The sequence below is a fragment of the Oncorhynchus masou genome, unplaced genomic scaffold (genome assembly GCF_036934945.1).
Source record: "Oncorhynchus masou masou isolate Uvic2021 unplaced genomic scaffold, UVic_Omas_1.1 unplaced_scaffold_855, whole genome shotgun sequence".
Lineage (NCBI taxonomy): Eukaryota > Metazoa > Chordata > Actinopteri > Salmoniformes > Salmonidae > Oncorhynchus > Oncorhynchus masou.
Window position 1 is genome coordinate 62,677 of NW_027016637.1, and position 11,932 is coordinate 74,608.

General features: G+C 39.0%; 1 protein-coding gene and 1 long non-coding RNA gene across 2 annotated transcripts; both read right to left on the bottom strand.

Moving 5' to 3' along the window:
- LOC135538953 (zinc finger protein 502-like) lies at positions 1–2,504 on the bottom strand. The gene is made up of 2 exons (XM_064964827.1): positions 1,640–2,504; positions 1–775 (listed from the first exon to the last, which is right to left on the bottom strand). The coding sequence occupies exons 1-2, from the start codon at positions 1,998–2,000 to the stop codon at positions 183–185; spliced, it is 954 nt and encodes a 317-aa protein (XP_064820899.1). The 5' UTR covers positions 2,001–2,504; the 3' UTR covers positions 1–182.
- Positions 2,505–4,341: 1,837 nt separating this feature from the next.
- LOC135538955 (uncharacterized) lies at positions 4,342–6,781 on the bottom strand. Its single transcript, XR_010455514.1, has 2 exons — positions 6,267–6,781; positions 4,342–5,081 (listed from the first exon to the last, which is right to left on the bottom strand). It is a non-coding gene; the product is annotated as an uncharacterized LOC135538955 (long non-coding RNA).
- Positions 6,782–11,932: the final 5,151 nt, after the last annotated feature.

Below are 11,932 nucleotides of genomic sequence, written 5' to 3' on the forward strand. Positions count from 1 at the left end.
TTAAAACATTCTACATTGTGACATCATTAAAATACTGCTACTACAATGTTAAAACATTCTACATTGTGACATCATTAAAATACTCCTACTACAATGTTTAAACATTCTACATTGTGACATTAATTCATTGATATCATGAAACAACTACTTCATGTATGTATTTTCTGATGTTTGATCAGAGATCATTTATCAGAGTATCTCTTCCCACATTGTTCACAGCTATAAGATTTCTCTCCTGTGTGTGTTCTCTGGTGTACAATCAGATGGCTGGATGTGGTAAAATTCTTCCCACATTGTTCACAACTATAAGGTTTCTCTCCTGTGTGTGTTCTCTGGTGTGATACAAGGTTGCTTGACTGAGTAAAACTCTTCCCACATTGATAACAGCTGTAAGGTTTCTCTCCTGTGTGTTTTCTCTGGTGAGATAACAGGCTGCTTGACTGAGTAAAACTCTTCCCACATTGATCACAGCTATAAGGTTTCTCTCCTGTGTGTGTTCTCTGGTGTGCAATCCTATGGCTAGATGTAGTAAAACTCTTCCCACATTGATCACAGCTATAAGGTTTCTCTCCGGTGTGAATTCTCATGTGTACTTTTAGTGAATTTGATCTTAAGTAACTCTTCCCACAGTCAGAGCAGCAGTGAGATTTCTTCCCTGTTGGTCTCCACTGGTGTTTCTTGAGGAGTTCTGATCGGGTGGGACTCTTCTCTGCCTCATCAGCTTCATGATGTTGTTGAGGCTCCCCAGAGGATCCACGATAGTCACGTCTCTCTCCTGTGTGAACAACAAGTCAGACAGATGGTTAAAGGCCCACAACAGCAGAAATCCACTGTAAAGGGTGATGCCAACAGCGTAGCCATGATGTTGTACAACAATTGACGTCAAATAATTTTAACATTCATTACAGGCAATTGTCTTGAGACAGTCAAGTGAGCAACAATAGTCATATTTTGTCTTGTTTTCACATTAGTAGTAACATCGATGATTGTCGGCTAGAAATAAGTTATTACAGTTGCTGAACCCCTAAGCAGTGTGCCAGACAACCTTTGGTCACCAATATAGGCCCCTTTCTGTGTTTGCTAAAATAGGCGCACGAGGGCATTTAATTGAATGTGAGAGTGGTGACATTTATCCAGCCCCCATCCCTCAGCTGTTTACCAAACCAAGTCTCAGGGCAGGCATTTTGTTGCTGTTTAAATCCTAGGTTGTCCCTTTAAAAAAGCCAAATCAATCGATCAACCAATCTGCAGTTCAAACAATAACAAAGATGCCATTCCACCACTGTTTTGGTAATAAGATGATGGATGGGTCTGGAGAAATGTAACTACTCTCAAATTCATAGACAGACCTACGGATGCAGGGACTGACCATCCATGAAATCAACATGATAGTTTTAACCATGTTGAGGCTAAACAGTGTTGATTTACATTGTTTCTAAACATTGGAGTAAAAAAAATCTTATTTGGGGTTCTGATGGGGTACAACAGTTGAACTAAGCTCATGAGGTATGTGTTATATTCTTCAAGAATCAATGGCTATAAATAATATAAATGTAGCAATTACACATTTCCCCTTTAACACCACACATCAGTTCAACAACTGCAGAGTTTGTGCCTCTGTTTCTAAGACAGTACTTACTAGTGTTAATCACGGCCCGGTTTCTCAAAACCATCTTACGGCTGAGTTCACCGTTAGAACCATAGGATGCCTTAAGATGCGTTTGGGAAACCGGGCCCAGATGTCCAGTGTCCTCTTCTTCCTCCTCCTCCTTTACCGATGTGACAGTCATCTCCGCCTCCTCCTCTTTCAATCTGAACGAGTCTTCCTTTTCTTCCACTGAAACGTCTTTCTCTTCTTCTTTCACGGTAACAGCTTCACCCTCTACTTGTTTTTGTATTGAAACATCCTTCTCTTCCTCCTCCTCTTTCGGGAGAACTTCTTTCTCCGTCCAGAAGACCTCCTCTTCTTTAGCAGGAGGAGAGCAGCTTAGTGAACTCATGGTCGGGGATGTTCGCTAGCTAGCATTAGCAACTAGCCTAGTTCTAAGCTAATTTAGCAAACCAGCTAGCTGACAAACAACGTAATTATATAATTAAATGGGTCAACACGTACATAAGACAGAAGTGTGTTTAGTACACAGCGACTAATATACACCAAAACAGTATAAAGAGAGTGAATGTTGTAGCTATGTTTGCTATTAAGCTACCGAGGGTGTCGAACTGTTGTTGTTGAAGCAGCGTCCCGTCCACTAGATTATACGTCACACTGGCAGCATCGCCTGAACCTAAAAGACGCACATCGCCATCTGCTGACTGGAGTGGCAACGCAGTTGAGGAACCAAAAGTTTATTTTTTAATTAATTAAAGTTGATTATCATATTAAGTCGTTCATAGAAAAGCATGTGTTGATTGATTCGTTTTTAATAATTTAGAACAAACTTTAGACCCACTACATTGAATTGAACCATAGAACCATAGTTCTGACATGGATCATTTTGACCTGAGGCATATCTTTTATCAGCCTAAATGTGGTTTATTCAATTCTTCCAATTTTTCATTAATTTGTCAATCAACTTGTTCTTAATAAATCTAAATCACGGTTTAGTGTTTCTGTACCAATATGGACTTTTAACAAATTCAAATCCTTTGGAGTCATTTTGACACCAGCCAAAAGCACCTTTGATAAATAGGACATTTATTTCAAATCAGAATCAAATCACATGTTATTGGTCACATACAATTGTTTAGCAAATGTTATTGCAGGTGTAGCAAAATGCTTGTGCTTCTAGCTCCGACAGTGCAGTAATATCTAACAAGTAATATCTAATAATTTCACAAATCTAAGTATTTGAATGTAGGTTTCTCTGTAGACATGATCCATCCCACCAGGGGGGTGGAGGGGCACCTGTATCAGTGGTTTTGACCAGATAGACACCTGCAGACACACAGTATAGTGCCTCCCATGTTCTCTCCTAAGATTGGACTTTCTATACCACGTATCACCTGACTGTGTACAAAACTGCCAATGATAGAAAGCTCTTCCAGTGGTATACAGTGTATTCATTAAGTATTCAGACCCCTTCACTTATTCCACATTTAGTTACGTTACAGCCTCATTATAAAATTGAATATGTTTTTCCCCTCATCAATCTACACACAAAACCCCATAATGACAAACCAATAACAGATTTGAATTTTTTGCAAATGTATTTACTTAAGTATTCAGACCCTTTGCTATGAGACTCGAAAATGAGCTCAGACATCCTTCTTCCATTGATCATCCTTGAGATGTTTCTACAACATGATTGTAGTCCACCTGTGGTAAATTCAACAAATTAGACATGGTTTGGAAAGGCACACACCTGTCTATAGAAGGTCCCACAGTTTACAGTGCATGTCAGAGCAAAAACCAAGCCATGAGGTCAAAGGAATTGTCCTGTAGAGATTTGAGACAGGATTGTGTCGAGGTACAGATCTGTGGAAAGGTACCAAAAATGTCTGTAGCAAACAGTCCCCATGAACACAATGGCCGCCATCATTCTTAAATGGAAGAAGTTTGGAACCACCAATACTCTTTCTAAGAGCTGGCCGCCCGGCCAAACTGAGAAATCGGGGGAGAAGGGCCTTGGTCAAGGAGGTGAACAAGAACCCGATGTTCACTCTGACAGAGATCCAGATTTCCTCTGTGGAGACTTGCAGGAGAACCATGTTGTTACTTTGATGCTAATTAGCATATTTGAATCAGAGGACAACCATATTCTGCAGTATTTATTACGGATCCCCATTCAGGCCTTAATGTAGCAATGATTAAATTGTCAACATTTATTTCAATGGACAATTCCTGCCAAGGTGAAATGTGTTGGCTAGAGATGACTTGCAGGAGCTTGCTGGGGTTTATTTGGATCCCCATTGTTCCTGCCAAGGCAGCAGCTACTCTTCCTGGGGATGGCTAGTTTAGCTGGGGTTTATTTGAATCCTATGGAGTTCCTGAGGAGACAATTATGGATCCCCATTAGTTCCTGCCAAGGCAGCAGCTACTCTTCCTGGGGTTTATTGTGGATCCCCAATAGTTCCTGCCAAGGCAGCAGCTACTCTTCCTGGGGTCCAGCTAAAATAAAGGCATTTATACCATTTTAAAAACATGACAATAAATTCACAACACACTGTGTCCTCAGTCACCTCGTCCCAGAGAGGTTTCCATGGTTGTCAAAACATCACACCAGGTTGAGTCTAAACAAAACACAGCCCTGTGGGGAAAATGAATGGAACCATCTCCCTGTTTGACCTCTAGTTGTTATGGATATTATGACTCTTCAGAGACACACAGTGGACGTGTCAAAATATGTTCCATTGATAAAGCACACTTTATTTAACCTCAATGTCATCTTGTGTTTACATGGCATTGTAGATTTTAGCTGTATATAGTATGTATTTTGGATGTTTTCAGTGTGTTTTAAACCCTTTCAGACAATGGATTAATCACAATTAAAAATAGTGCACTAACATTATACAAGTGAACTCAAGTCTGACAGCCCAAACAAACACACACATTCTCAGTCAGAAACACAAGTCAGAACACAGCCTCTCGATTCTCTCATGTGTTTTCAGGTTCTCTGACTGGGAAAATGTCTTTCCACAATGAGAGCAGTGGTATGTCTTCTCCTCCTGTGTATTTGTATGTATTCTTTCATGCTCTTTCAGGTACCTTAACCGGGTAAATCTCTCTCCACACTGGGAGCAGCGGTACATCTTCTTACCTGTGTGTGTCCTCTCATGCTTGTTCAGGTTTCCTACCTGGCCAAAACTCTTTCCACAATGGGAACATTGGAAAAGCTTTTCCCCTGTGTGTCCCCTCTCATGCGTTTGCAGGCTCCCTAACTGGGTAAACGACATTCCACATTGGGAACAGTGGTAAGGCTTCTCTCCAGTGTGTATTCTCTTATGTGTTCTCAGGCTCCCTAACTGAGTAAAACTCTTCCCACACTGGGAGCAGTGATGTCGTCCTGCTGGTTTGGACGTCTCGGGGTCTGGTTTCCCTGAAGGACTCTTCCCGCTGTCAGAAGGAGAGTCTGGTCTCTCTCCTGTCAAAGACAAACAGATGATTTAATTAAACAGACCTGAATGAAACCTCCACATGACCAAACTTCCTCTGGCGTTTAATCTAGACGAGATCCCTCAATCACCTGAAGTCACTTTTCACAAGTGTTATTAAAGCCACTACAAAATGCAGGTCTCTGTGTGGTTCTTAGTCAGAGAGGCCTATAGAATGTTTTTATTTATTTCACCTTTATTTAACCAGGTAGGCAAGTTGAGAACAAGTTCTCATTTACAATTGCAACCTGACCAAGATAAAGCAAAGCAGTTCGACACATACAACGACACAGAGTTACACATGGAGCAAAACAAATATACAGTCAATAATACAGTAGAAACAAGTCTATATACGATGTGAGCAAATGAGGTGAGATGGGAGGTAAAGGCAAAAAAAGGCCATGGTGGCAAAGTAAATACAATACAGCAAGTAAAACACTGGAATGGTAGATTTGCAATGGAAGAATGTGCAAAGTAGAAATAAAAATAATGGGGTGCAAAGGAGCAAAATAAATTAATTAATTAAATACAGTAGGGAAAGAGGTAGTTGTTTGGGCTAAATTATAGGTGGGCTATGTACAGGTGCAGTAGTCATTGTATGTTGTAGCGTTTACACCAGTCCAGCAATGATAAAGTACTTTATGATGAGGCGAACATTAAATAAACGATTTAGTATCATTTTTATTATAGAAGATTGAATAAGTGTGCTTCAAACGGTTTGCTTGGAATGATTTGTAGCCATGGTCTCGACTACCTGTGCATGAGAGTCCATTCAACTCATTTTCCCTACCTGAAAAAACGCCATTCCATAAAGTGTATTCGCGCATGCAAATTCAGGAAGAAACCGACGAGCAGATGGCCTGACCGCGTTTTGCGACTGTCGGCTCACTTGACCGCAGTCAACGGTGGGCTGGAAATCGCCTCCAGTTTAGTACAGTGGAACTGCAGTATTGAATGAAGGCAAGTCCATTCCGTGAGACATTTAAGTTGTGATTTTGGGTGCAAATCCATTGTTAACGTTTAGTTGTTGGCCAGCTTCTTGATGGTATTCACATCTTACAGTGTAGCTTTATCAATTCCTACATTAAAAAACGGCATTTAAGATCAGAACTAGAGTAGAATGCCGTTGTAAAACCACGTATCAGTTCAACAACAATTTTCAAGACAGGACTTACTGGTGTTACTCAGATCTTCTGTCTCCTTCTCTTCTTCCCTCTCCTCCTCCTTCAATATGACAGTTATCTCTCCTTCATTCACTCCAAAAAAGTATAATCGTTTTCTTCCTCTTCTTTCTGTGTAACAGCCTCACCCTCGACTTCTTCGTTTACTGTGACATCCTCCTCTTCATTCTCCTCTTTCACGACAACGTTCAGCCAAATACCTTCTTTCTCCTTCCAGCAGACCTCTTTTTTAGCAGGAGGGCAGCAGCTTGCTGAGCTCATGGTCGGGGATGTTAGCCAGCTAACCTAGCTAGTTAGCGACTAGACTAGTGATAGGCTCATTTATCAAGCCAGCTACCGTTACCTGACGAAACGGAAATATGACATGAAATGGGGAAACTAGTTAAAAGACAGAATTATGTTCCAAATACAGAAGTAAATATAGACCGAAGCAGTCTGAACTGCTTGAACGTTTCCACTAGGAAGCTACCGAGGTGGCTGACGAGATGTTGTTGAAGAAGCGTCCCGTCCACTACATTATACGTCACTCTGATAGCATCGCCTGAAAAACGCATATCGCCATCTGTTGACTGGAGTGGTTAACGCAGATAAATGTTTATTTTTATTTCCAGACAAACAGTGCATTTTTACATTTATTTCATTAAATAATTATATAATAGTCAGAAAACTGCAGATTTGTAATAAGTATGAATTTAAAACCTACTTCCACATTCTACCAACCCAACAGATGTTTCTACTTCAGGGAATATTAACCAATGAGGAGGGTTTTTCCTCATTCTACCAACACAACAGATGTTACTACTACAGGGAATATTAACCAATGAGGAGGGTCTTTCCACATTCTACCAACACAACAGATGTTTATACAATCAGGTTAATTGAAGTTAAATTCCCAAAAAGCCTAATGAGGTTTGGTCATTGATCACTGGATTGATCACTGGAGTCAGATGTGAAGGAGGAGGTTGATCATCAGGAGTCAGATGTGAAGGAGGAGGTTGATCATCAGGAGTCAGATGTGAAGGAGGAGGTTGATCATCAGGAGTCAGATGTGAAGGAGGAGGTTGATCATCAGGAGTCAGATGTGAAGGAGGAGGTTGATCATCAGGAGTCAGATGTGAAGGAGGAGGTTGATCATCAGGAGTCAGATGTGAAGGAGGAGGTTGATCATCAGGAGTCAGATGTGAAGGAGGAGGTTGATCATCAGGAGTCAGATGTGAAGGAGGAGGTTGATCATCAGGAGTCAGATGTGGCCATCAACCTCCTCCTTCACATCAGTGAATTGTACTTTTTGGAGAAATGTCCTCTGGTCTGATGAAACAAATATAGAACTGTTGGGCCATAATGACCATCGTTATGTTTGGAAGAAAAAGGGAGAGGCTTGCAAGCCAAAGAACCCCATCCCAACTGTGAAGCACGGCGGTGGCAGTATCATGTTTGTGGGGGTGTTTTGCTGCAGGAGAGACGAGTGAACTTCACAAATTAGATGGCATCATGAGGTGGGGAAAGTATGTGGATATATTGAAGCAACATCTCAAGACATGAGTTAAAGCTTGGTCGCAAATGGGTCTTCCAAATGGACAATGACCCCAAGCATGCTTCCAAAGTTGTGGCAAAATGGCTTAAGGACAACAAAGTCAATGTATTGGAGTGGCCATCACAAAGCCATGACCTCAATCGTATAGAAAATGTGTGGGCAGAACTGAGAAGGCGTGTGCGAGCAAGGAGGCCTACAAACCTGACTCAGTTACACCAGCTCTGTCAGGAGGAATGGGCCAAAATGCACCCAACTTATTGTGGGAAGCTTGTGGAAGGCTGCCCGAAACGTTTGACCCAAGTTAAACAATTTAAAGGCAATGCTACCAAATACTAATTGAGTGTATGTAAACTTCTGACCCACTGGGAAATTGATGAAATTAAAGCTGAAATAAATAATTCTCTCTACCATTATTTTGACATTTCACATTCTTAAAATAAAGTGGTGATCCTAACTGACATAGACAGGGAATTTTTACTAGGATTAAATGTCAGGAATTGTGATGAGATTAAATGTATTTGGCTAAGGTGTATGTAAACTTTCAACTTCAACTGTAGGTACGTTGTGGGACTGATGTGTGTGGTGATGTGTGTGGTGTTAAAGGGGAAATCTGAAATTTGTTTCTAAACATTGGAGTAAAAAAATAATGCCAGCTTTGTAATTGTTGCAACTGCAGATTGGTTGTTTGATTGTTGTGTGGCTTTTTTAAAAGGGCAACCTGCGTTTTAAACAGAAACAAAATGGCAGCCCAGAGACCTGAGCTGTGTTGGAATACTAATACTAACTGTACTATTTGTGACTATTTGTAGTTTGCTTATAGGTCGTGGTATGATATAATTGGTTTAGCCAAAAGTTCCCTGGTATGCAAGCTTTTCTAAACTTTTATTCACTTTTATGGGGTATTGTGATGTCATTATGGGGTATTGTTGAAGATAGATAATTTAAAAAAAATGTCATCCATTTTAGAATAGTAGCCAAAGAACATTTTACTGGTTGAAGTTGTTTTTAAATATAAAGTAGTACATTTTTGACAAAAACATAAACATTATATTAATCAGGACATTCAAATGAACCTTACAATTATAATCCAAAGTTGTGTGAAATGCATTCATAAGCAACCTGGAAATGGAGGCTATATCTGCTGTCAGCCTATGAGAACTCCCCTGAGTTTTCCCCCACGGTGGTGAACTAGTGAATAGACACAGAGATTAATGTGAGTTTCCTTGAGTAGCATCCTGATCTTACACTGATAATGTGTTGTCATATTCAGAATACATTGTGGAAAAACTACAATCTCTGCTCACCTTTTTGCTCCAGGCAGATATACAACATCCATAACTTGTGGTTTCTGCATTAGAAGGGAGGGGTTTCTGCATTAGAAGGGAGGGGTTTCTGCATTAGAAGGGAGGGGTTTCTGCATTAGAAGGGAGGGGTTTCTGCAACCAAATTGCATGTGCATCGCCCTTGTTGCAATTTTAGCAAACACAGAAAAGGGTCTATATAGAAGACCAAAAGTCATCTGGCACACTGCTTAGGATGTCAACAACTTTTACTTTTTCTAGCCTAAAATCTTCAATGTTCCTACTAATGTGAAAACAAGACTAAATATGACTATTGTTGCTCACTTGACTGTCTTAAAACAATTTTCAAGTAATTTTAACATTCATTACAGACGTCAATTGTTGTACAACATCATGGCTACGCTGTTGGCATCACCTTTTACAGTGGATTTCTGTTGTTGTGGGCCTTTAACCATCTGTCTGACTTGTTCTTTACACAGGAGAGAGACGTGACTATCGTGGATCCTCTGGGGAGCCTCAACATCATGATGCTAACAAGGCAGAGAAGAGTCTCTCCAGTTGATATCACCTCAAGAAACACCAGCAGAGACCCACAGGGAAATAATCTCACTGCTTCTCTGACTGTGGGTAAGGTTGCAAATCTTCATCAGAACTTAAAATACACCAGCGAGTACACACAGGAGAGAAATCTCACCACTGTTTTGATTGTGGGAAGAGTTACTTAAGATCAGAATCACTAAAAGTACACATGAGAATTCACACAGGAGAGAAATCTTATAGCTGTGATCAATGCGGGAATAGTTTTACTCACTCAAGCTGTCTGACAGTACATCTGAGAGCACACAAGGAAGAGAAACCTTACCACTGCGGAAAGAGTTTTGTTAGTTCAACAGATTTAAAATCACACCAGAAAATACACACAGTAGAGAAACCTTATAACTGTACTCAATGTGGGAAGAGTTTTGTTACATTTAGCCATCTGACTATACACCAGAGAACACACACAGGAGAGAAATCTCATAGCTGTGATCAATGTCACAAGAGATACTCTGATAAAAGATCTCTGATCAAACATCAGAAAATACATACATGAAGTAGTTGTTTCATGATATCAATGAAATGTCACAATGTAGAATGTTTTAACAATGTAGTGGGAGTATTTTAATGATGTCACAATGTAGAATGTTTTAACATTGTAGTAGGAGTATTTTAATGATGTCACAATGTAGAATGTTTTAACATTGTAGTAGGAGTATTTTAATGATGTCACAATGTAGAATGTTTTAACATTGTAGTAGGAGTATTTTAATGATGTCACAATGTAGAATGTTTTAACATTGTAGTAGGAGTTTTTTAATGATGTCACAATGTAGAATGTTTTAACATTGTAGTAGGCGTATTTTAATGATGTCACAATGTAGAATGCTTTAACATTGTAGTAGGAATACAAAGGATTTGAATTTGTTAAAAGTCCATATTGATACAGAAACACTAAACCATGATTTAGATGTATTAAGAACAAGTTGATTGACAAAGTCATGAGAAATTGGAAGAATTGAATAAATCACATTTTGGCTTTGATATAAGATATGCCTCTGGGGTCAAAATGATCCATGTCAGAACTATGGTTCAATGTAAATATGTAGTGGATCTAAAGATTGTTTTAAATTATCACTCATTAAAAACGAACCAATCAACACATGCTTCACTTTGAATGACTAATATAATATTACACTGTTGTGAAATAAATTAAAATACACTTTTGGTTCCTCAACTGTGTTGCCCGTCCAGTCAGCAGAAGACGATGTGCGTCTTTTTATATTTTATTTTATTTATATATTTTTTTAAATTCAAAATACAGATCTACAATTTACATTGTTACGTCATACAAACGCAGGTATTAACAAGAAAATACTAAAACATACAAAAAATTAGCTTTTCTATTGTAATAGTAATCACTCTGAAGAAATCTATAATGATTCAGGAAGATGTTAATCTTGTTGTTATTCACTAGGGTTAATGTTGTTATTCACTAGGGTTAATGTTGTTATTCACTAGGGTTAATGTTGTTATTCACTAGGGTTAATGTTGTTATTCACTAGGGTTAGTGTTGTTATTCACTAGGGTTAATGTTTTAAAAAATCGTTAAATTCAATCAGAAAAAAATGTAATTTTGGTATAGAATTTTGGAATATTTGTTTGTGTATAAAGTATTTGGCAACAAGAATAAAAAATTCACAATCATTTCAATGGTCTTGTTGTCATTGCAATAGTAACATATTATATCCTTCATGTAAAACATGGGCAGTGTTCATAATGGTAAATAAGTATCTTGCAAGGTTTCCCCAAAATTATGACACAAATTTACATTAAAGAACAAGTGGGACAGATTCTCACCTTTTTCACAGAAAACACAGATATCATCAACAGCCACATGTGGACATCATAGAATTACATGGATATATCTGATGTAACATGTTAAAGTGCTCTTCCTTAACGTTGTTTGTTATACAGTATTTGTGAGGCCTGAACCAGGCATGTTTCCAGACAAGGTCAGGAATAATAAGCAGGTTCCACAAACACTTTCCTCTCGGTGGAAGTTGCTTTTGTGAACGGAGAATTGGTCTTATATATTTATTACAACAAGATCTCTCAAGTAAACCCACGCCTTCCAATCTGAGTTCTGGATCAACTTTGTGATCACTACCAAAGATAAGATGAGTTTTCATTAGTGTAGTTAGACCCCTGGGAACGGCTCTGACCACAGAAATAAACTCTCTGAAAGGTATTGGAAACCCTTTCAATGTTATAAATTGTTCATATGT

Bases quoted from the DNA above. Each gene is read 5' to 3' on its own strand.
- LOC135538953 (XM_064964827.1), bottom strand. From the start codon at position 2,000: ATGAGTTCACTAAGCTGCTCTCCTCCTGCTAAAGAAGAGGAGGTCTTC. The intron at 776-1,639 runs GTAAGTACTGTC...TTGTTCACACAG, and splicing joins CCGGGCCGTGATTAACACTA to GAGAGAGACGTGACTATCGT.